This window comes from Eumetopias jubatus, unplaced genomic scaffold (genome assembly GCF_037043125.1).
Source record: "Eumetopias jubatus isolate StellerSeaLion01/CBP00866 unplaced genomic scaffold, mEumJub1_p1.0 scaffold_12, whole genome shotgun sequence".
NCBI classification, from domain to species: domain Eukaryota; kingdom Metazoa; phylum Chordata; class Mammalia; order Carnivora; family Otariidae; genus Eumetopias; species Eumetopias jubatus.
Genome location: NW_028274818.1, coordinates 109657794 through 109683015, shown reverse-complemented (window position 1 = coordinate 109683015; position 25222 = coordinate 109657794). Strand labels below are relative to the sequence as shown.

Here is a 25222-nt window from a genome sequence, read left to right as displayed (position 1 = left end):
TTTGGAAAGAGGTTTTAGTGAGGCCGCCCGGGCTCCCGCCCCAGGCCACTGGCACTACTGAGGAGACACGCCGTCCTCCAGGGGCCTCGGTGGGGTCAGGGAACTGTTGGGTCCCGCGAAGAGGCAGCTGAGCTTGGGCTTCAGGTCGTTCCACACCTTGCTCATCTGGAGGAGAGGGAGCACAACAGGGTGAGAAACCGCCGAGGAGCCCCATGCCACCAGACCGGACCAGGGGGGCAGCTGGCCCTTCCCCTCGCCACATCTCAGCCCCTTCCTCCACAGGGGACACTGAAAGCGGAGGAACGGTGTGCGCCGCACGCGCGCCCGGCAGGTGGGCTCCGCCAGGACCGGCCTCCCAGTGCAGCGGGTCACACAGGACAAGCCGCGCCAGACAGCAAGTGGGGGTAAGACATGCAGCAGCGCTCGCTCCCTCGCACGCTGGTATCCGGCTTGAGGAGCGGACACCAGCGGCACGGGGAGGAGGGCGGCTCGGAGTCAGCCTCCCCAGACCCGAGCCCACCCGCACGGGGCCCCGCGCGGGCCTCCACCAGAGCGGGAGAGGCCCACTCCTCTCTGGCTGACACGTCGGGACGCTCCCCAGGGATGGGGACGCGGCAGTCTCAGATGCTTGTAGCCCATCACCCTCCGGGTCCCATGCCGATCCTGGAGGCCGGGCAGGCGCACAGCACACACCGTCCTTCAGCAACGGAAACTTGCCACAGGGATTAAACACGCCGAGGCTGGAGAGTTCTAACAGGCGCAGAGCCGGGACTGCGGCCCAGGCTTTAGGGACTCTGGCCTGAGCATCCCTAAGGGACCAGGGAGCTACAGGTGGCCACAGGCAGACGCGCCCCCCCCGCCCCCAGCAGGTGACTGTGCTGCTGGGGCTGCCGCCAGGACTTGACCCAACCCAGCACACACCACGTCAGCAGCCGCCAGCAAAGGCAGAACCACACGGGGACTGTACACGAGTTTCTTCAACCCTAGACACACACCCCCTTCTAGGCTGTCTGGAGAGGGACACGCCTGCCCCCGTTCACGGAAGCGCGAGGAGTCCAAGACAAGCTAGCACTACGCAGCTCTGGGTTCCTGGGGCCAGCAGGCGTCCACGGAGCTTGCCACGTCTCCGGCCAAGCAGAGGGCTTGTTCCCAGCAGTGCAGGAGCCGCCGGCCGGAGGACGCGGACCCGGGGTCTGCGCCAACCCCTGCCTTCTCTCACCGATGCCCCACCCTCTCTTCTCTCCATTCCAGGGGACACTGCACTTTACCCGACTCCAGAATCCCTCCAGGAGAGGAGGAATGCTTCCATCGTGGTCTCACGCTGCCCCCCACCCTCCAAGAATCGTGAGGACAACTTTGCCACTGCTCTTCTGCCTACGTGTGAGATAGCAGACGTGAACCCTGCCTGTTTACGGACCCCGTGCTCCCCAGTAATGCCGCAAGGCCGGCTGCAGGAGTGCCAGGCTCCCAGACGGCGAGGGGCTGGCCAACCCACCTCCTTGTGCCCTTGGATCTGTGAGTTGACAAAGGCCCCGAGAATGTGGGAGGTGAGGGGCAGGTAGACGTGGACCAGCTGCATCTCCTGGTGCAGGCAGTACAAGGAGAAGTAGCTCCGAAGCTCCAAGGTCTGGATGGCATTCTCCTGCTGCAGAGAGAGGAGCCGCCCCTTGTACCTGGCCCAGCAGACGCTGCAGAGCGCCACACCAACACACGGCCTCTCCCCGAGCCCGGGGCCTCAAGCCCTTCCCTGCATCAGCACTGAGGAAAATTCCAGGCCACTCACCCCAACCAGGCGCCCCGAGGGCTCTACTCTGGGCACCGCAGGGCCACCTGCCCACCCCCACCGCCGGCTACACCAGCCCCGGGCAGCGACGCGCCGGAAGCTCAGGGGCCAGGCCCCAGAGTACAGCTCCAGGGTCCAGCCAGGCCAGGCCTGCAGCCCCGGGCCGCCCGCCCCCGCCCCCAGTAGCACCTCGACGATGCGGGACTCCAGCTGCTCCGCGGCATCGGGCTCGCGGCTCTGCACGGTGGTGCTCAGCATCTGTCTCCTCGTCAGGCTGTACTTGTGCAGTGCACGCTGGTGCTTGTGCAGCACGCCCTTCTCATGCCGTTCACACAGCTCCTGTGCGGGGGGGGGGGGGGGGGTTGCACCTGCGCTCAGCCACCAGCCAGCCGGGACCGGAGCCGTCCCCTCCGGGGGAGGCAGCGGGAGGAGACCGGGAAACACACACAGGCTTCGAAGTCAGCGCTGTTCACATGCGAGCCCCTCCTCTTTAGAAACCGTTCACACGCACTCCCACGCACTGCACACTCAGGGAGGATTCGTGGAACGGGATGGTTCAGGTGACGGGCCCCAGGTGAAACCAGGAGGGGCTGCAGTGCAAATCAGCACCACCAACCGAAAACCCACATAAACTAGGTCCTATCCACAGAGGAAGACGGACAGGGAACACGGAAGATGGGTCTCCGACTTTTCCGCTGCCCAGTTTCAGGAAGCCCATGTCCCTCCAGCAGCAAAAAGACCCGTCTCCGAAAGGAAGATGCACTGGCATTTCCCTGGAGCCGTGAAATAGCCCCAAGCAGTAATCTTGTGGGAAATACTGGCCACAGAATCACAGTGCTGGGACCTCAAGGGGACCTCGCTACCATCCAACTTAACAGAGAAATCCCTTCTGGGACCTCCTCAAAGTCCCGGGGCCCCTCCCCTGGAGCTCAGCACGAAGCATTCTCTGGCTTCACAGACAATCCAGCCCATCACCGAAGCCGCCACGGTTCAGAAGCCAGCCCTACCCAGAGCTGGAGTCGGACTTCCCAGAACCTCTGCCCACAGAAGAGGCAACCTCCCTCAGTGCTAGGCCAGCCCCTCACGTATGTGTAGGGAGCGAGCATATTTTCTCACACACATGTGCACAGTCACACGTGCACACGCACACACGTGTGGGGACACACGTATACGCACGCGTATATATAAGGTGCTCGTGCATTCACACACGTGCACACGTGTGCACACACACATACCACACATGCACACGTGTATGCACGTGTCTACGTGAACACACACACGCACTCATGCACATGCACACACACACTCACACCCGCCATTCTCAGACCAAGGGAAGACAGAGGCCTGTCTGCACACCTGCTGGGGCCACAGCCCAGAGCACCGGCAGAACCCAAGGGGAAATAACTCTGGCAAGACTGCCTACGGCCCATCTTCCCTCCACAGCCCTGGCTTCGCAGCTCTTCGTCCACTCCTCTGGAGTCACACCCCTGAAAGATCATGGATCCTTCTCAAAACCTCTGTCCTTGGCCAAGGAGCAGCCAGACTCACTTTATAGGACTGGAGCAAATCCAAGAAGAGGTTCAATTTCTCCACCACGTCATTCTCTTCCTGTTTGCCCTAGAAAACAAGGGTGGGTGACCAACACCGAGCACCACAGGACCCAGAGCCCCGGCCAGGGCCCCCCATACACAGGCCTGAGCTGGCTCTCCCCCCCACAGCCACCAGCCAGCTCTACAGAAGAGCCACCTTCCCACACGAAGGCCCCCCAACATGAGGCAGGGAAGCCACAGAACCCGGCGGCTGGTTGAAAACTACATCCTCAGTTCCCAAGGTCATGTGCCCACACCCTCAGTCCCCAAGGTCATGTGCCCTCTCGTGCTTGTCGCTCCACAGCACTGGGCCCCCCAGCATGCCAAAGCCACGGTGCGGTGGGGCTGGGCTGGCTTCCTGGGACCCCCCTGTTCTAACACCGTGCTCACAGCCACACGTCCTGAAGGGCTCTAGAGCACAGCTCATGTCCCTCAGGCACCGACACCTGCTGAGCACCTTGCCCGGGTGTTTGCTGAACACTTCCTAGGCATTCACCAAGCACCTCTCAGCTGTTTGGTGAGCACCTCACCTCCCCCAGGTGCAGCGTGGGCTCCTCAGAGAAAAGAGCCCTTTTCACAACCTCTAGAGCTCCAGCTACGGCACAGCATGAAAAGCTCACCTCAGGAACCACGCATCGGACTGTGTGTGTAGAGGGTGCAGCCAGGAGGCAGAAGATGGGAAGACAGGGGGAGGGGACGAATCTGACCACGTTACAAGCACTGCCCTGGGAGCCAGGGGCTCCTGCCCGGGTTCTGCCACCAACTCAGGGGACCCGGGACTCATGCCCGCTGAGCTCAGAGGTTCCAGGCTACTCATTCCCACACCCACAGCCAAGACTCGAGCCAATAAGGTCACAGGAAAATAACAGGCATGTTCCAGGTCTTCTAAACCTGGAAGGAAAACACCAGAGGTCCACAGGTGCCCTGCTCCCGCCTGACTGAGTGGAGGGCCACAGGAGGACGGAGGTTCCTCGGTCTAGCAGCAGGTCACGTCACTGGCTAAGTCCCCGTTCTCGTTCAGACCCCAAAGCACCATCCTGTCAGCATGGAAACAACAGCCCCCCCTGAGCCTCCGTTGTCCGGCCAGGATATAGCGACCTGGGGCCCCTAACAGGTATGGGGAGAATAAAACCAGGGCGTGTGGAAACGGAGTGAGGAAAACCAGCCCCTGGATGTCTTTCCTCGCGCAGTGAGAGTGAACAGAACCCCAGCTGTGCTGGATGAAAGTCCTGACGGTCGTTTGATCCAGTTTCACATTAAAACTATATTAATTTCACTTCAACGTGAAAACCACGAGGAATAGTCAGGAAGTGGCACTTCCTCAGTCATCACATTTCAAAGCAGCATCCGCCAGCTATCAGAGAATCTCAGAGCTTGGGGGTCAGCTTCAAACTATGAACTTTCACCACATCAGAAGCCTGAACCCTCTCTCCCACTTCAAAGGCAGAAACACAGCGTCCAAAGCTCAGTCGGAAAACACAGGAGACGACGGAGTCAGGAGTTTCCGTTCTGCGGGACGCCTGGGGATTCACCGTGCACCCCACACGCTCTCCCACCCCTGCCATGAGGCTGCCTGTTGAACTGGGAGCTGTGTGGGCCCAGGAGACCTGGGCCCTGAGAGGGACCAGGACAGCTTCAATTTTAGGTTTCAAAATGAGCTTTGAGGAAAGTCCAACAGGTTCCATGAAAAGTGTCCGAATGACCTCATCCAGCCCTTGCTTCTCACGGACGCGGAACAGGCCCAGGAAGCCACATAACCCGAGCACAGGCCCAGCACACGACACTGCCGCCGCACCTCCCACAGCACGGTGCCAGGCCTCCCCGCGGCGGACACGTGGGCACCTGGCAGGCCTGGAGAGGGACTGGGCCCGGCGCCAATTCTGAGAAACGCCAACAACACCCTACGCTCAGTTTCTAACAGGAACACACAGGCACCGGGACCACAGAGGAAGAAAACCCAGGACTTTCCGTACCAGCCAATGAGATCAAATTTCCTTTTCAGAACTTAGAGACGTCCTGGGCCTCTGAGGGCCCCACCTTGAGCCTGAAAATCCCCCAGCTCCACGGTCAGAGTCCACCACCGTCACCGTGTTCTCCAGCCTGCTACTAAGGAGCTTCGAGCGTCAGACAGGCAGCAAGTCCCTTCACAGGTACACCATTTTAATTTATTTACTACCAGCCTAAAGACCATTTCCCCAAGAACCAGGCCGCAAACACTCACCCTCAAAGTCACGTAGGGGTTTTATAGCATCAAAGCACCCAAAAGAGCCTCTCCGTCTGCCAGTAAACTGTGGACCTTCAAATCGATCCCCAAGGACCACAAGGCCCCTGCGCGTGCAGCAGAAGCATTTCCGGAGGCTAACTGGGTCTCTGCGGGGAATGGAGATGGGCTCTCTCGGAGCTCCGGAGCTTACTTACTGTCCTGATAAGTTATCAAGGAACCAAGTACTTGCTGACTAGGATAGCAAAGTGGGAACTACCTGGTCCACACAGAAGCATGCGGGGAAGTCCGAGATTACGTTTTCAAGGACAGATTATAGCTTCTCATCTCAGCAAAATCAACCCTCAAAGGAGCAGCACCCAGTCTGTCATGGGCAACCATCTTCAGAGGGTCAGGGGCTCACAGGGAGCCACTCGGAACAGATGGGGACATGCAGTTCCAACCAAGACCAACACCCACTCACTCCGGACAGAGGACTCCAAAGTCCACGTAAGAAGAGGTCCCTGCGTCCGTTAGACAGGGACAGGTGCTCTTCAGAACGGGCACCGAGCACAACAACGTCACTCACCTGCTGGGCAGCTTTGTCAGCAAGCAGTGCAAATTCAACGGACAGGCCTCTCAGCGCCTGTTTAAGGGACCCCCACGTGCTGCTGTTCAGAGAGGCCCAGGAGGGGAGCGGGGTCGTGTCAGACCCCAAAGCACTAAGGGAAAAAGAAACAGAGGAGACAAGACACTCAAGGCCTGGGAGCCAAGCTGGCCATCCAGCATGACATGTCATCCCAGGGCAACCTCTGCCAACGAAGAGCGGTCCCTGGGGACATCTGAGCATCTGTCAGAAAGGCAGGACCTCAGTCCCCGCCCCAGGCCTCCTGAGCCACTTCTGGTCAACAAGCCCCCCAGGGACGGGTGTGCACATGTGGGCCTGCGAGGCAGAATTCTGGGGACTGCGGAGGAGGGTGCGTTCCTGGCTGACCATCCGCTGCCCCTCCACCCAGAGGAGCGTGAACAGTTCGTGCCATCCTTTTCCAGTCTAGTCCTGACAGCAGGGAAAACGCCGTGTGACCTACTGGCACACACTCGTCTGTTTAGGGATCCACCCTTCTTCCCTGCCTAAATTCTCATTTTGTCCTTCTAAATTCCATAACCCATTTCCCCAACCCTCTCCTTCGCCTTCTAACAGTGAAACTGGTCAGAATGGGCGTCGCTATGGTAAAACGCCTTCTGCCACGAAGTCTGCAGATCCCTCCCCCGGCGGGGCACCTGCCTCAGCTCCTTCCCGAATATGAGAAGGTCAGCAGCATTGTCGATGGCCCTCGATGCAATCCGCTCAGCCCGATCGCGAAGCTTGTGGAAGCTGTTGTAGATGTTCCGAATGAGCTCCCGGCTGACGGCTAACTGAGTCTGGATGTCGGCCGGGAGGAAGTCCTGGCAGGGAGGACAGCAAGGCCGCGCATTACTGGCCGTGAAGGGCCTTTTGGAGACAATGCCCATCAGGGCAGGCAAGAAGCCCAGCAACGGAGCAGCTTGTGGGCCCAGACGCCAGGCCATGTGGGGGCCTCACGGGGCCTCCCTTCTTGTCCAAAAAAAAAAACAGAAACCAACATCACACATATACCACAAACACTAAGCTGAGTGGCCCCAGGAGATGGCGATTCTAGCGTCCACTGAAAGTGGACCCAACTGGAGGTCCTGCCAGAAGGCACACTCCAGTAACAACCATCAAGCTCAAGGTGACTCTCCGCATGAGGGCACGTCCTCCGGGAAGCCGCATTTCTCCCCCAAGAGTCACTTTTTACCAGCTTTACTATTAACTACCTATTAACGTGAACTCTTCTTTAACATTAACATTAACTACATAACGCTTACAAGATAGGAAGCTTAGAGAATGGAGTGGGCACATGGGCAGGAGTCCGTATTTCCGTATGGAGAAGCAGTTTAAGAAGGAAAAGGAAAAAGCTACCCAGTAGCCACCTTAATCCTCTTTAGAGAAAGAACAGATTTGCTAAATTTTACAATAAACCAATGCAACACTCCCATCCCCTCTGAAATCCGAGAGGCTAGTGACCCAGCGGGAGTCCACCTGAATCACAAAAAAAGCCTCGGGGATGTGGCAGGACAGCTGGCTGGGGATGTGGCAGGACAGCTGGCCGGCTCTGTGGCCAGACCATGCTCAGCCCCCTACGGGTGGGCTACTTGGTGGTCTGGGACCTTGGCAGCCTCTCGGGGCCCGTCTCCCCATCTGCAAAGTTGGCAGGACACCAGCTGTGCGTTTGAGCAGGTGAAAGCAGGTGAAATGAGGAAACCATGCAGCAGGCCTCGGCGTCATCCCCAGCACGCAGTCAGGCATGGGGTCAGGTGGTCACTGCCTGGACTGGAGGGGGCGCGTCACGACGAGCAAAGTACCTTGGCCCGAGGAGCCAGCTTACAGTTCATGAATTCATCTCCAACATACTGAGCTGATTCCTTTAACTTGTTCTGCACGTCCTGCAAAAGGAAACAGAACAGCCAGCTCTACCAAGCTGCAGAACAGTCTGTACAAGACCACGGAAGTCAGCAGGAGGCAGGATGTAGGCCTTCCTCAAAGGGAACGCGTTCCCATTGAAGGGCTGTCACACAGGCATCCCAGAATATCTCGTCACCGTGTCTCCCAGGACTTCTTCCCATTGACTTTAACCTTTAGGGTGGCCTTCCACAGCCAGGAAAGCCTGACTTAACAACACCGGCACTGCAAAACCTCCAGCTCCAGAGGGCAGCTCTCTCTCCAGAAACACAGGAACTCCATCCAGAGCAGAGAGGACCTCCATGCCATAGACGTCACATCCTGGTGGGTCCCACCGCGTGGGGCACAGAGACGAGCTGAGGTGTCCTCCTTCCTTCAGACAGACCCACAGGACCCGGCCCACAGAGCCCCGGGAGGGCCCGTGGGCAGCACACAGGCCTCCTTGGCAAAGCCATGTCCAAGACTGGGACCCACAAAGAGCCATGGGAAATACAGGCAGAGAGCCTAACCTGCAGCTCCTTATGAGTCAAGGAATTCTAGAATTTCAGAGATGCCTTGAGGATCATCTGTCCTAATTTTCTCATTTTACCAGAGGAAACGGAGTCAGGGAGGTCCCAGGGACAACACCCTATCTGTGTGAGGGCAAAGGGTCACACCTCCAGGACAGGGACGCTGCCCAACTCTGTGCCCAGTGTGTGCAGCTCCCAGGCCCCCCGCATTCCTCTCTGGCAGTAAAGATCCCTGTGCTAAAGGAACCTGTGCACCCAGGGTTCAAAGGCCTACACTCTGAGCTAAAGGGCAGAGGATCACAGCAAGCTTTCATGGGGTGCCTGCTTCACGTCCCATAAGAGGGGCGTCAGTGGCAGGTACCCCTGAGCTAGCAGCAGGAAAGCCTTCTCAAGGAGACCCCAGACCCCTCGGTCTGCCTCTGCGGCTCCACAATCTGTGTCCTGCAGTGGGAGAGGGTGGGACTGAGCCCCCCAGGGCCCTGCTCGAGAAGGGGGTTCCCTCGGACAGAAGACGACCCATCTGATTCCACTGGTAAAGTGGCCCTGTTGGAGCCCCTACCTCCACCCCTCTCCCTAGGCAAGCAGGCTGCCCTTGGGACAAGGCAGGGACTTCCTCCCCAACTGGGAACAAGGGCTCTGCCTCGCTCCCCAAGGCTAACGAACACTGCACAACAGCTGACAGACGCAGCCGCTTGGTTTCTAACAGAAATTAACATCCACATGGAGACGGTCTCCCAGGATGTGGGTCTATCCTGCAGCTCTGTGAAAAAGACTTCACTCAGTCTTCCAATGGCACGTCATCAATGTGGCCTCATTTGCTTTCGGGGAAACACCCATTGCAATCTGGGGTCTCCGGCACTTCCGTAACCCTCCCAAGCAAAGCCTTCAGGGCGACGGCGCTCAGAACCTCCAGCTGGACACACCAAATCCTGCCAAGCCAACGCCAAGGATGCCTCCTGACATCACAGCCCCATTATCTGGGAAGGAAGTAAATCTCACTTGGCGCAGTCACGTGGGCAGGAGACTCCATCAGGGCACCGAAGCCGAGGAGAGCAAGACAACAAGCAAATATAAGAATGCCAGGCAGTGTGGGGAACCTCAGGCCCCACCCGCGACAGTGAAGTACTCACAGGGCCGCTGAAGGACAGGAACAGCCGGAGGGCCACGTCCTCGGAGAACGGGGGGTGCCGGGCCACCAGGTTAATGAAGCGCCTCAGCGCCCTCCGCCGGGCCTCGATGAACTCCCGGTCGGCTGCGGGCAGAGAGCATGGGGTCAGCAAACAGGCTGGGCAGCAGCCCCACCCCAGCCCCCCGCAAACATGCTCCGCGGTGCGGAAATCTACCGGGAAAGGCATGGGTCCCTTTTGTTTGAACCAACGGTGATCCACCTCGTGCGGACCCCCGACAGGCAAGACGGGCACTGCTCACTGTGAAGGCGCAGGTTGTGCCGCGCTCCCCCCCTCCCACCCCGACCCGGCCCGGCCTTCCTGGGCGCGTCCCTTGCCAGCCACCCCCCAGCTTTACCTCCCAGCACTCTCTTGGGCGGCAGGGCCGGCACCATGCGGTAGGGAAACTTCTGCAGCAGCATGTCGTGGAGAACCACGAAGTCATTGTACCGTCTGTACACGGAGGACTTGAAGCGCTGCAAGAGGACGGAGGGCCCTGTGCTCAGACACCAGAAACCTCCCCTGTCCCCCCCCCCCGCCACCAACCAGAGCCCGCGGGAGCGGTGCGGCTCGGTGCCTCACCCTGCCTCACCAGGCTCTGCCGAGGACAAGCCCCGTCCTCCCTGGCGGCGCTCACCCAGCTTCCCACCGCCGCACAGCACGAGCGTCCTGCCCCACCGCCCGTTACTCGGGCTCTCCTGAAGAGACTGGACTTGGGGCAGAAGGCTGCGCCTGCACAGCGGGGCCCACCCCCCATTAAAGGCAGCCGATGTGAACAACGCCCTCTTCACTGCGTCCCACGGGCGCCCTCCCGAACACGGTCACGCAGCGCCGGCGCAACAAGCACGACTACCTCCTGGGAGAGCGCCGACCGTCGCGGCAGACCAGACATCGCCCAGAAGGCCGGACAAGCGGACGTCAGACTCAGTGCCACCGTACGCCTGTCACGGACAGACCCGTGGGCTCCGCGAGCACCAGCCCCCACGCGCAGAGGAACCCGACCTGGCTCCGTGTCCGAGCTCACACGACACGCACGTATGAGCATCGATCCTGGAAATCACACACGCTGTACTGCTTGTAAATAACGCTGCTCAGGGGACAGCAGCCAGTCTGACCCCGACGACCAGACACCCTGGCGAAGCAGAGCTGTACACACAAGCACAGGGGGGCCGGCTGCCAGGGGTTCAGGGCAGAGGGATGAACAGGTGGGACGCAGGGGACCTTCAGGGCCGGGAACACTGTGGGACACGTGGCGGTGGATACCAGCTGTCACCATCCAGACCCATAGAATGTGCGCCCACCCAGAGGGACCCTCGCACCGACTGTGGTCTCTGGGTGACGACATGTCCGCGTGGGATCACCGATCGTGACAAATGCCCCGTCTGGGGGACACTGATCATGGGGCAGCCTGTCCTGGTGGGGGGGAAGCAGGGGGATATGGGAAATCTCGGCTCCTTCCACTCAATTCTGCCGTGAACCTCAAACTGCCCCCCAAAATGTAACGTCCATTAAAAAAACTCCATAAGCTCTACAAAGAGAACCACAAAGTCAGGCGGCTGCTCTGCTGGGGACAGCACACGTCGTGCCACATCTGCATCCACCACGGCCTCTGGTTAGCGGGGTGCTGCTGGGGGTGGAGCAGCGCATCCCAGGAGGGAGCCCGGGCAGAGCGGGGACAACAAACTTCCTGAAGAAACGGGGCACCTGAACGACACGGGAAGGGCCAGCTGCCAGCGCCCGTACAGGGGAGGGCAGCCCCCGACGCTTGGAGCCACCACACCCTGGACCACATCCTGGGCCGCGAGGCCGGAAGGAGGAGACGCGCCTGCGCTGGCTCCAGCCCACGGAGGAAGGGGCTGCGCCCCCCCCGACCCACCCTCCCCTGGGGAGCAGCACCCACAAGCGCACTAGAACAAAGCTGACTCGCCGACTTCGGTCTCTGCAGCTTGAGAACACCTCAAAACAAAAATCCTGTGACTGCCGATTCCGAGAGCACACGCACACGGCCACTCGGTTCAGAAAACGTGCTTCCTCCCCGGGATGACAGAGACTCCTCCAACCGAAGCCCCACAGCAGCAGGACGCTGTCGCGCCCGCGGGGCCCTGCTCCGCCTGCCCTTGTGCGCCCCCCACTGACACAGCGGGACTCCACAGGCCCAAGAATGCTGTCGGCTCATCGATGACTTAATCCCCAGTTTCCAAATAAAAACTACCCCCAGGATCCATTCCAACAGCACCAGGATATAGACAGAGAACGGAGAAAGGGACGGAAGATTACCACTGCGGATGCCTCCCTGTCTCCGCACAGACGCACAGCCGGGTGCCCAGCGCCCCCTCGACTCCGGTATCGGGGGGCCCCTGACAGCGCGGGCAGCGTCCTTAGCGGGGATGAGATGGACACACACCAATCCTGCCCTCCAAACGGGACCCGAAGCCCACACTCCACCCTCAGGGATTTCCCACCACTGCAAAACCACATCAGGCTGGCCCGCTCCCGCAGCGTGTGCCCTGCAGACTGGATGAACTCCTCTGAGCAGCATCCCAGCAGAGGGATGGGGAGGGCAGGCTGAGCTAGCTGGGGGTGTGACTGAGCCAGAACAAGATGTGGGGACACGCAGGCTATGGAAACATCTGTTGGGTGGCTTGGCTCTCGGTGTCCAGTTTTGGATCTTCCCTTTAAGCCCAGCACACGGATTCTCTCTGCGGCCCTTCCCCTCACGCCACCCCCGCCCCGCCTCGTTTCCCAGCAGGCACACACTGTTTGCCCCTTACCTGGCTGGAAACCTCGTATTCCACATGCTTCAGGAAAAGGCCCTTCTTTTCGGGAATGAGCTCCACCTGCACAGTGTCCCTGCCCAGTAGCTCCTGCAGGGTGTATGACAGCAGCAGCGGGTTCCCCTGCGGCATCTGCATTCGACTGGGGTGTGGGTCCCTCCGCTCGCTGACCTGGGGCGTGGGCAAGTCTGGAGAAGGGAAAGCAAATGGCCAATAAAAACAGCTGCTCAGAAAGTGGAGACTGCCACCAGCCGGCCCTCCCTCCACCGTGTGCTCACTCAGCACCGGACTGTGGCCACGTCAACCCCCGTTCATTCATGCCGCGGAGCTGGCGCTCAGGGGCACCTCCTTCTGCTCCTAACAATCACCACGCCGTGATGTGTCCAGCCGCCTATGAATCAGCAAATACACCCACAGATCCAGGACCAGTCGGATCTAGTTTTCAACTTGGACAGAAAAAAAGTGAACTATTTACAAGTTTCATGAAAAAGAGCCCTCCTTTTCTCTGGAGTCCAGAAGAAGGTTAGAACCAAAGAAAGAGCCATATAATTTCTCTGTCCCACTGTTTTTACAGTGAACACACATTACTCCGTGTGCCAAAACATTCCAATTCCATGTAGGTAAAAAACCCACATGCTTGCTTAGAGCTAGGATTCCCAATCACACAAGTCAAAGAATCACACCCTCAAACCTCAGCTTCCCTACAGACAAGGAGTCACCCACACCTCACTCACAGAGCAGCAAAAGACAGATCAGAGAGATCACAGGCTAATAAACACGGAAGTCACATTAAAAAGTCGTTTGGTTTTTAGTACAAAAAGTTCTAAAGAAACGAAGTTCTTTTTGGTTAAAAAACATAGTAAAGTTAAGGTACCCCACAGAGGGGGAGGGGGTCTTACTCTAACCAACACTGCTATAAACAACCACAACAAAATGTAGATTTCTTTCCTCTTTTTTCCAAATTTTCTACAACGTGGTTGTATCATTTTTCATAATTTACTTCTTAAAACAACACTTCAAAGTAAGGTTGTGGTTGATATCCTAAACAGAATTAATGACTAAACTATTTTCATCTGAGAAATTACTCAGCATTTTAGAATTTAAAATGTAGTTGCCTTGGGACACCTGGGTGGCTCAGTCAGTTGAGCGTCTGCCTTCGGCTCAGGTCACGATCCCGGGGTCCTGGGATCGAGTCCCGCGTCGGGCTCCCTGCTCAGCGGGGAGCCTGCTTCTCCCTCTCCCTCTGCCTGCAGCTCCCCCTGCTTGTGCTTGCTCTCACTTCTCTCTCTCTGACAAATACAGTCTTAAAAAAAATTTTTTTTAATAAATAAGGATATAAAATGTAGTTGCCTTTAATTGACCTTAAAGCTTAAAACAAAATAAACTAAGGCCTTAATGCTTACTTGGGGACCCCAAGGGCCTCATAAAAACTCCACACAAAAACTCAACCTTATGTGCTCTAAAGCAGTAAGCTCCCAAGTGAGGGAGCATACCCTAGGGTGAAAACCATCCACAGGACGAAGAAAACAGAAGCAAATCTAGTCGTATTTTCATCTCTCGTTTTACAATTTACATTCCGGTGACATCACATAACATACATAATACAGTAGTACGACGCACGCACATAACTTACTAAAACTTGTACTGTGTAGATGCATGTGCACACATGTGTACGGTGTACATGAGTGTGAAGTACGTGTGCATATGCGAGCATGTGTGTGCACGAGTGTATATATACAGGATAATGTACATGTGTATAAGTGTAAATGTGCACGTGTGTGTGTGCGTGGGTATATGTGTGCATGAGTGTGACTGTGTATACAGGGAGTGCATACACGTGTGCATGGGGTGTGTACATGTGTATACGTGTAAATGTGCACGTGTGTGTGTACGTGGGTATATGTGTGTGCATGAGTGTGACTATATGTGTATACAAGGAGTGCGTACACGTGTGCATGGGGTGTGTACATGTGTTTAAGTGTAAATGTGCACGTGTGTGTACGTGGGTGTGTGTGTGCGTGAGTGTGACCGTATGTGTATAAAGGGAGTGTGTACACGTGTGTGCGTGGAGTGTGTACATGTGTACAAGTGGAAATGGCGCACGTGTGTGTGTGCGTGGGTATGTGTGTGCATGAGTGTGACTATATGTATACAGGGAGTGCGTACACGTGTGTGCATGAGGTGTGTACATGTGTATTATAAGTGTAAATGTGCACGTGTGTACATGGGTATGTGTGTGCATGAGTGTGACTGTGTATACAGGGAGTGCGTACACGTGTGTGTATGGGGTGTGTACATGTGTATAAGTGTAAATGTGCACGTGTGTGTACGTGGGTCTATGTATGTGCATGAGTGTGACTATATGTGTATACAGGGAGTGCATACACGTGTGTGTATGGGGTGTGTACATGTGTGTAAGTGTAAATGTGCACGTGTATAAGCATGTACGTGTATGTCATGGGTGTGCACACATGAGTGTGTGTACATGTGTGTATGTGAGTATGTGTGCATAATATTAAGAGTCCCCAATATCTTAATGGCCAAAATGTGGAGACCACAGCTCCAGAAGGTTCTCCCATCCTAATAACCCAGCCCCTTTCTGTGTAAAAATATTCTGATGGCCTTAAACTGTGTTTACCCAGTCTATTTAGGGACCACATGTACTCTCGGTCAACAAGCCAACAAGTGTTTCTCAAGTACCCACTTGAGTACAGTAACGAACAGCTCAGGGTCACTGAGCTCGTTAATAAACATTAAGCACACGGCTACAGATGGTCCCCAAGGCTGGGCACAATCCGTGAGGATCCAAACTCCAGGGCGAATGGGAATCCCACTGTGACGTAACTTTATGAGTACCGTGATAATGAGAGAGGGGGCCCAGACGCGGCGCCTGAGCACCAACTCCAGGGGATGCATCCCAGCTGCTGGGGGGCCTGGCACGCAGAAGAGCCTTAAGGAAAGCTTGCCAAATGACTATCTGCTGCTATTTACTGCATTTTCAGGAGTGAAAAGCAGCATGTCTGGGAAAACAAAGTCTTGTGTAACTAGAGCACAGAATATGTGGAAAGACAGGAAAAAGTGAAGCAAAAGGTAACGGGAAGAATATTTTTATCAGAGAAAAGATATGCAAATACATGTATCTGAGGAGGGACTTATATCTGGAATACATAAAGAACTCTTAGAACACAGTAAAAATAAAGAGACAACCCAATTTAAAAATGGGCAAAGGATTTGCATAGACATTCCTCCAAAGATACACCAGTGGCCAAAAAGCACATAAAAAGGTGCTCAACATCACTGACCGTCATGGAAATGCAAAGCACAGCCAGAGTAAGATATCCCCCACTGTGACAGCTCTAATTTAAAAAAAGGACTAGTGAACATTGGCCAGGACGTGGAAAAGCCTCACACATGCTGGCAGAGGCTGGCCTCAAGAACAGCCTGGCACGTCCTCACAACATGAGGCAGAGCCCCTCTGTGAGCCCACAGTTCCACTCCTATAAGTATACCTGAGACGTGAACACGGGTGTCCACACAGAGACCTGTAGACAAACATCCACGGCAGCATTGTTCATAGGATCCAGAGAGCAGAAAAACCCAAACGCCCACCAACTGTCAGGGAATAAATAAAAGCGGTTTACTCATACAATGGATTATTAGTCGGCCATACAAAGATTCATGCTATAAGATAGATGAACCTTGAAAACATGACGGTAAGTGAAAGAAGCCAGGCACAAGGGAGATGTATGGGATGAATCCGTGCAAACGTACAGAAACAACGCACACGGGTGCCTGCCTAGGGCTGGGGGTAGGGGGCAGTGACGGGAGAACACTGGGAAGTGAGAACTGGAAAATAAGGGGTTTCTCTGGCGGGTGATAAAATGCTCACGGCGAGGGGTGCACCACCCCGTGAACATGCCAACACTGCTATGTTGTGTCCTGTGCATGACTGAAGCGTATGGAACTCAAATGAGAACTACGAATGCCTTACATATAAAAGGTAGGTGACACCGGTAAGTGGCAGAGTAAGAACCTCCAAAATCCTCCCTTCGACAGAAGCAAAAATGGTCAGAACCCACTTTTTCAGAACACCGGAAATTGAAGATGTGTGGCAAGCCAGGGTATATTTATTGATGTGATAATTAGTTAAAATGAGGCCATACTGGGGGCACCCAGGTGGCTCAGTCGGCTAAGCATCTGCCTTTTGCTAGGTAATGATCCCAGAGTCCCAGGATCGAGTCCCATGTCAGGCTCCCTGCTCAGCGGGTAACCTGCTTCTCCCTCTCCCTCTGCCCCTCCTCCCTGCTCTTGCTCGCACTCTCTCCCTCAAACAAATTAATAAAATCTTTTTTTTAAGATTTTTTTATTTATTTATTCATGAGAGATGGGGGGGGGGGGGCAGAGGGAGAAGCAGGCTCCCGCTGAGCAGGGAACTCAATGCGGGACCCGATCCCAGGACCCCAGGATCATGACCTGGGCGGAAGGCAGACGCTTAACCATCTGAGCCATCCAAGAGCCCAATTAATAAAATCTTTTATTAAAAAAAAAAAATCAGGCCATACTGGAGTAGGCAGACCCTCAATCCAGTATGACTAGAGTCCTCATAAGAAGAGGGAGGACCACATGAGGAGCCCAAGACACCCAACACAGGGGTGGGTACACAACCGCAGAGGCAGAGACTGAAGCCACACAGCCACAAGCCAAGGAATGCAGAGGGTGGCCCGCCACAGCCAGACTCTAGAAGCGGCAGGAAGGGACTCTCCGCTATGGGGTTCGGAGAGAAAGCAGCCTTGCCCACACCTGGATCTCAGACTTCCGACCTCCAGGGCTGTGAGACATTACTGCTGTTCCAAGCCATCCAATTTGTGGTGCTTTGTCATGGCAGCCATACGACACCCACACAAGAAACTTCACAGAATTCGTTCAGAGAGGTCATTAAATAAAGTCAACAATGATAAGCAGCAACACCTTGGGGAGGGAAGAAAATCTGATTTCGGAGTTGCCACACTGTATTATTTAAACTGTCCAGTTTACAACTAAAGTTTGTAAGACATGCAAAGAAACAAGAAAGGATGGCCAAACACGGGGAAAAAAACCACCACCAGAAACCGTCCTCAAGGAGGGCCAGGCATTGGACTCATTCGACAAAGACCTTACATCAGCTGTCTGAAAGAGGTTCCAAGATCTAAGAGGAACCATCTCTAAAGAACCAAGGGAAAGTAGGAGAACCAGGTCTCAGCAACAGAACATATCAATACACAGAAGTTGTACAAGAGAAGTGGATAAAAATTCTGGATTGGAGAAGCTCAATAAATGAAATGAAAAATTCACGAGAGGGACACAACCGCAGATCTGACTGGCAGATGGGAAGACAGGCCAACAGAGACTGTCTGGTCTGGAGGGGACAGGAAGGAGAGAGGAGGAGGGAGATGGACAGACCCTCAGAGACCTGTGGGGCACCATCAAGTGCACCAACATCATCATCATCATGAGAGGCCCAAAAGGAGAAAGGCTCAGAACAAATATTTGAAGGAACTGCTAAAATCTTCCCAAATTTGATTTTTTAAATCCCAGAACCCAAGAGGTGCCTGGGTGGCTCAGTCAGTTAAGTGTCTAACTCAGGTTTCAGCTCAGGTCATGATCTCGGGGTCGTAAGATCAAGCCCCATCTCAGGCTCCACCCTCAGTGCAGAGTCGGCTTGGGATTCCTTCCCTCTCCCTCCCCCTCTGTCCCTCCCTGCCCCTGTGCATGGGTGCACGCACCCTCCCTCTCTCTTTCTCTCAAATAAATAAAATCTTCTAAAAAAAAAAAAATCCAAGAACCCCAAAAACTCCCACTAAGATAAACCCAGGAAGATTTACACCTAGACAGATCACAACTGCAGTGTTCAAACCGTCCAGAGACAAACAGAAACTCTTGAAAGCACCAGGAGATCAGCAACTGGTAAAGATGAACAGCTGACTCCCCAGAAGCCTCAGAGGCCACGAGACAGTAGGATGGCACAGAGTGCCGGAGGACAGAACAGTCAACCGTATTCTACATCCAGCCAAACTATCCTCCCAAAACGAAGGAGAAATTAAGACAGCCCCAGAAGACCAAAAACTGTGGATTCACCTTGGCACCCACAGCCCTTCCTTGCAAGAAACAAATCCACATGAAGAAAGAACTACACTGGAAAATAGACAAGGCAGTAGAAACTTATTCCTTACTTATAACTGTTTTCCTGGTTGACTTTAAAGACAACCGTGTTGGGCAATCACCACAAATGTGCTTTAACAGCATATGATTTACAGGGATACAATCTGTAGGATGGTAAGAGAATGGGGAGTGGAAGGGAGCTGTAGAGCAGCGAAGTTTCTACACACAACTGAAATTAAGCTGGTACCATCCAAGCTGGACTAGTACACATTAAGATGTGTAACTCCGAGGGCAACCCCTAAGAAAATAACAGAATCATATAGTGACCAAAACAAGGGAATTTATTTTTAAGATTTTTTTTTTTTTTTTTTTTTTTTTGACACACAGAGAGAGCACAAGCAGAGGGAGCAGCAAGCAGAGGGAAAGGGAGAAGCAGGCTTCCCACTAAGCAGGGAGCCCGCTGCGGGGCTGGATCCCAGGACTCCGGACCATGACCTGAGCCGAAGGCAGACGCTTAACAACTGAGCCACCCAGGTGCCTTAAAACAAGGGAATTTAAACAGTACACTAGAAAACACCTATCTGATGTAGAACAGGGCAATGTCAGAACAAGGGTGGAGAGATAAAAGTAATGAGGAAAAGATAATTGGAGAGCACCAAGAAGTCTCCATTTAAATTTTTAAGATGGAGTTTTCTCTATCCAGCACATATTAGTTTTGTTCTTTTCCTGATGGTTAAAGTAAGATAAAATCTCTAGACAGAACGTACGCTCAGTAATGATTACCAAACGGTCACATGCTGCCAAAGAATCTGAACTCTGACCATAGGAGAATCTAAAAGTCAGAACAAAAAAAAATTTTTTTTAAAGTCAGAATCTAAAAGGCACATTTTAAACTAAAGACATAGCATGCACTCTTGATGGGTCCCCACCACCTTAAGAAGAGCCCCTCTGTAGAAGTTTCAATCTTAAGAAAGCTATGACCCCAAGTATTGGTTTCCTGAACTAGGGCATCCATGTTTTTAGGAAGGAAAACAGGTCATGTCAGATCAGCTACCTGTCATGTAATGGCCCATTCACCACGGAAAGAGGAGGAACACATAGAGGAAGACTCCGCTTTTCTGCGGGAGTAAATGTCAAGTTCAAGGACAGGACCTGAACACTCTCATGAAATGGAAAACACACTGCGCACCCACTCAGCCCTGACAGGTGACGCAGATGGGGAGACAGGCGGCTAGGCCCAGACTGAAGGGCTAGAAGGGTGGGTTTTGACAACAGACAGACGTGTGCTGACATCTGGTTTCTGAACTCCTCACCACGGGGCCCGGCAGGTGACCACCGAGCTTACCATTTATCACCAGTAAAAAGGCAGTAAGGGCGCCTGCCCCTTACCCTCGATGCACCTCAATGACTGCAACAACCCTTCAGAGGACCCCCTAGCAGTGTTCCCTCCCTGCCCCAACCCTTCTGGCACCAAACTGCTCAACTGAGAGGTTCGGACTCAACCCGGAACCTGTAGGGTCAGAACAAGGCCTGGCCTTGAAACGCCACTCGCTGCCCATGAGCCACTGGGAAGGAAGCTGCTCTCAGTGCCGCGGGCGGAGTCCACCTTGCCCCAGTGGCCCTTGTGGGGAACGACACATCGGAGCTGAAAATAGCCCCTAGAAGTCACTCAGTAATACCCCTGCCTCCCTTCCAGATTCTGGTGTTCGAATCCAAAAAGGTTTTATACATCTGTGGACTAAGATGTAGAACCAACTGCCCATAACAGGTGTCCGGGGCGATGAGCTCCAGGCCGGCCCGCAGATCAAGGCCTCACGCGCGGCAGGGATGAGGCTCCGGACGCCTCACTACTATCAGACAGCCTGGCAGGTGTCAGAGAAAGAGGCATCACTCCCAAGCCAGCCACCAACGCCCCGTGTGACCCCCAGGGCATGCCTCTGCCTCTCTGCAGCGCACAGACGGTACCAGTCAGTGAGCAGTCTTCAAGACCCCTTCAGGTGTGAAATTCTGTGATTCTCCAAGCCAGCAATCCACAAACGAAAAGCAACGAAACGTCAAAGATGGTGATCCTTCCCAACAACACGTTTCCCTCGGAGCCTCTGGGCGGCAGTCCTGCTCCGGGCACACACCCAGAGACATGTAGCACCCCGTGTTCTGACGGCAGCTGTCCGCTGGGGCCGTACTCACTCACCATAGGCCAGAGCTTTGGGAAACCCACAGCATTTGCTCAGTGAGCCGCGCTCTCGTGCACGGCCTTGCTGCATCTAGGCCAGCCTTAGCAAGCACTGACTGCTGCAGAAGTCACGGGCTGGGAGACGGCACAGCCGCACGGGCCAGCCCCTCCCGGGAGGCCGCCCCCTCGGGATGCACACCGATCCACGCGCAGGGGCTGCACAGAGCACGCCCAGGCGTCCCTAACTCCACTCAGCCCAGGCACTCCCCAGGGTTCTCACCGCTTGCAGAGAGCCCCTCCCAGCATCAAGGGCTTTTCAAACCATGGTAAGTCATTTGTCCTCCAAAGGCAGCCAGGGAGGAAGGTTCCTACTGAGTTTAGTAGGAGGGCGCACCGGGATACATGTCCCGATGGACTCCAAGTTCACGGTTCTCCCACCACACACATCTACCACGACCGCCATCCTCGGCCATCCATTCACCAGAATGTGGGATGACAAGGGCCAGCGAGAGACAGCGTGGTCTCAGGGCTCCAGCCTCCAAGCGGAGTGTGCATCAGAATCACCGGGTGGGCTTGATCAAAGGCTGATGAGTAAGATAACTGTTATTTAAAAAAAGATACAAAATACGTGCTGGCCAGGATGTGGAGGGACCGGAAGCCCTGTGCCTGGCAGCTGGAAATGTAAAATGCCGTGCTGCATGAAACAGCCTGGCAGCTCCTCACAGAATAAACAGAATCACCGCGTGACCAGCAATCTCACTGCTGGGTCTCTCCCCACAAGAACTGGGAGCAGGGGCTTGAAGAGGTGCTCACTCACCCACATTCATGGCAGCATGATTTCCAGCAGCCGAGAGGTCAAAGCACCCCACGTGTCCACTGACAGATGAACAAAACACGGTCCATGCACACCGTGGAATAGCATTCAGCCTTAAAAAGGAAGGAACGCTGGCACCTGCCCCAACATGGATGAACCTTGAGGACACGGTGCTCAGTGGAAGAAGCCAGACACAAAGGGACAAACACCGTGGGATCCCATTTATAGGAGGTCCCTGGACTCACCGAAATCACAGACACAGAGAGTGGGTGGTGGGGCCAGGGGCTGGGGGCGGGGCAGAGTTTCAGTTTGGGAAGATGAGAAAGTTCTGGAGACACATGGTGGTGACGGTTGCACACTAGCGTAAATGTTCTTAACGCCATGAACCACACAACTGAAAACGGTTAAAATTGTAGGTCATGTATGTTTTACAACTGAAAACCCACACAGATTGCTGGGCTCAGCGCCAGAGTCTAGGGTGGAGCCTAAGACCCTGAGTTTCTAACAGGCTCCCAGGTGAAGCTGCTGCTGGTCCAGGGGCCACAGTTTGAGAACCACGGACGCAGGATGAGCAGAGGAAGGAACTCAGTGCTCAGTGCCTTGCCTGGACCCATGGCCCAAATCTGACAAAAATCAGGTAGGTGTTCATAAATGTGGCCACCATGCTTTACTCAGAGAGAGCAGTGACCAATGGCAATCCAGGTGACAACTCTTTCACTAAAGTAACAGGAAACGGAACCAGCAGGGGTCCCCGATTTTCAATAGGAACATTCCTTGTCAGTCTCATGAAATAGGTTTCTACCTATGACCAAGAACTGTTCTAAGCTACTCTGTTATTCTAAAATTCAGCTATTCTCAGGAAACGACCATGGCCTCAGAACTGAGAGCTCAGCAGGTGCATGGCCAGGGAGCGCTGTGAACAACCCCGGGGGAGGGGGGGGCGGGGGGCGGACCCCTAACTCGGAGCTCAGATACACAGAAACTCTCATGGCTTCAGCTTTGCTACCCCTCGGATGTGGCTTTCTCTTACCACCTTATTGTATGTACCATGACGACATTTTTTAAATAAAGAAAACCACTCCAGGGGCACCTGTGTGGCTCAGTCCGTTAAGTGTCCGACTCTTATTTCAGCTCAGGTCATGATCTCAGGGTCGTGAGATTGAGCCCCGCATCCAGCTCCACACTCTGCAGAGGCTGCTTGAGATTCTCTGTCTCCCTCCACCCCTGCGCCACCCGCCCAAAATAAAGAAAAGAGAAAGAAAACCACTCCCCGCCTACAGCATGCACACATCTGATTCCCCTTGCATATAACTCCCCATCCACAACAGACATACAGGGGATTTTTTTATACACAAAGCATGTTTCCATGTGTGTACATGACCGTGTTTCCCTTTCAAATTTTCTGGAAAAGCAAAAACCTCCTAAGCTCTTAGCCACTCACATAACACAATCACCACAAACACCGTTTTCCTTTCATTCAACCTTTGTTCTTAGGTACTTTATAAATGCGTTTACATTTGTTTTCATTGTGAGATATTTCAAACGTACCTAAAGTACAGAAAAGATCAGAATCCATGTATCCACCATGGAGATTTCACGGAAGATAACCCTGTGCCATATTTTCCTCTGAAAAAATGTTAAATACAGAAAACACGTTACGAAGGCAGCCACCCCCTCCCCCTTTCCTATTTGACAGTGGCCACTGCTCTAGAGCCGACGGACAGCATCTGCAGGCAGGCCTGTGTGCTTTCTCAGCGTCTGTACACGTCCGTAAAGTGCATGCGAGTTATCATCTTTCACATATACAATAAACATAATCATTCCCTTCGTCTGAGTTTTCTCATCCTGGAAGACAGCACGTGTACGGAAAAGTGCACATATCAACTCCGCTCAGCTCCATGCACAGCAGTGTGGCGGTACCCAGACAGATGGGACACCCAGGCTCCCCACGCTCCCGTTCTCCATCTCAGCCACCCCCCGCCTAAGGGTGACTGCCACCTTCTGGTCCCACACGTGACTTTCGCCTGTTGTCACATAAGTGGAATCAAGCTGTCAGTCCCCCCGACTCTGCCTGCTTCCACTCAGCATGATGTGTGAGGCCCGCCCGTGTCCCCGCTACAGACCGCACAGTGTGGTCAGGCCACAGCCTACCTCCTGGTTCTGCTGCTAGACACCTGGCTGGTCCCAGGTTTTCCTGGGACACGCAGCGGAGCCAGGAGCGCTTACCACACGTCATGTGGTGGGCATGTACGCTCATTTCTGTTGGGTACGGTCCTTACAGTGAGGTCCCTGGGTCCCAGGACTGCACAGGTGTGGCTTGGCCAATACTTCCAGTCTTCCAGAGTGACCGAGCCACATCACGCTCCCATGAGCAAGAGGTCCGGCTGCCTCACACCCGGGCCACTCAGTATTTCACCCACTTCCCCTCACCGTTCCCATAAGACCTACACTTCTCCCCCACGGCTGCCGGTAAATCACCTTTTCATCTTGATTTTTTACGTAACAACCACTATTCTGTCTTCCGAAAAACTATTACCTGTAGTGATTGCACAATATCTCAGGTATGCAACTAAAAATCAGGGAGCCATTCTCCCGTTAACTGTTCCCTGCTATTGAAAATGCATGAAGAATAGCCTCATTCACAAAACATTCTGCTATATTTTTTTATTGTCATTAGCATCAATTCCTAGAGAATGTTACATTTTTTTTTCCTGCTAATGGACACTTCCCTGGATGGCTTTTATAGACACACATGTTCAGTAAGACTTTCTTCAGAAACCCTCTTTTGAGCGTTGGTGCGGTGACCTTGGTAATCTAATGGATGTACCACAGTGGCATTAAAAAGATAAAACCAGGACACCTGGGTGGCTCCGTCAGTTAAGCGTCCGACTTGGCTTCAGCTCCGGCCATGATCCCAGGGTTCTGGGATCGAGCCCCATGTCGGGCTCCCTGCTCAGTGCAGAATCTGCTTAAGACTCTCTCTCTCCCTCTCCCTCTGCCCCCACTTACACATGCTCGCTCTAAAAAGAGACAGAGAGAAAGAGAGAGAAAACTAAAACTTTAGCTTCCCACCTGTGGATCAGAATGGCAATCACGGAGGGTAATAGATCCTAATGCAAAGTTTCCTCAACTCCACCCCCACCGCCTCCCAACACTGTTCTTTTCTCCTTTCTCAGCCGGCAGACACTCTCAGTCCTGCTGCCCCTCTGCTCGCCTCTCAGCCACAGCAGGTACCTGCAGCTTAGAGCCTGTCTGCCAGCTCACGCAGGGGCCGCCCCCTCCCCAGCTACCCACAGACCAACTCCTTCACCTTCAAATCGTGGCACCACCACCACTTTCCTGTGACAGGTACTCAGGGACAACTGCAGCTTGCACTCTCCCCACTCCCCACATGTGCAAGCACGTGTCACTGGCTCAGTACCTCTGAAAACTGTCCATGTCCCACAAGACCATCCACTCCAGGACAGCAGGCCTCCTTCCTTTGTCCACACTTGGTGTCCCACCCAGCACACAGTAAGTGCTCAAGAATCGTTCGCAGTCTCAGTGAAAGGAATC

The 25222-nt window shown here is 54.4% G+C and overlaps 1 protein-coding gene across 5 annotated transcripts in view; it reads right to left on the bottom strand.

Annotated features, from left to right (window-relative positions):
* The window catches only part of SNX8 (sorting nexin 8), a 39129-nt gene continuing 13907 nt past the window's right edge, over window positions 1-25222 (bottom strand). For 3 of the 5 annotated variants that reach the window (XM_088016762.1, XM_028091881.2, XM_028091884.2), the window contains exons 2-11: window positions 12540-12730; window positions 10127-10244; window positions 9733-9854; window positions 7997-8077; window positions 6858-7018; window positions 6162-6294; window positions 3332-3400; window positions 1973-2122; window positions 1496-1645; window positions 1-165 (exon numbers count right to left, since the gene is read on the bottom strand). In XM_088016762.1, coding sequence (XP_087872888.1) covers window positions 55-165; window positions 1496-1645; window positions 1973-2122; window positions 3332-3400; window positions 6162-6294; window positions 6858-7018; window positions 7997-8077; window positions 9733-9854; window positions 10127-10244; window positions 12540-12680 — 1236 coding nt within the window. In that variant the 5' untranslated portion in view covers window positions 12681-12730 and the 3' untranslated portion in view covers window positions 1-54. Of the gene's footprint in view, window positions 166-1495; window positions 1646-1972; window positions 2123-3331; window positions 3401-6161; window positions 6295-6857; window positions 7019-7996; window positions 8078-9732; window positions 9855-10126; window positions 10245-12539; window positions 12731-12820; window positions 13261-25222 lie in introns of those variants that run through there. The other 2 variants (XM_028091883.2, XM_028091882.2) reach the window with 2 other exon arrangements.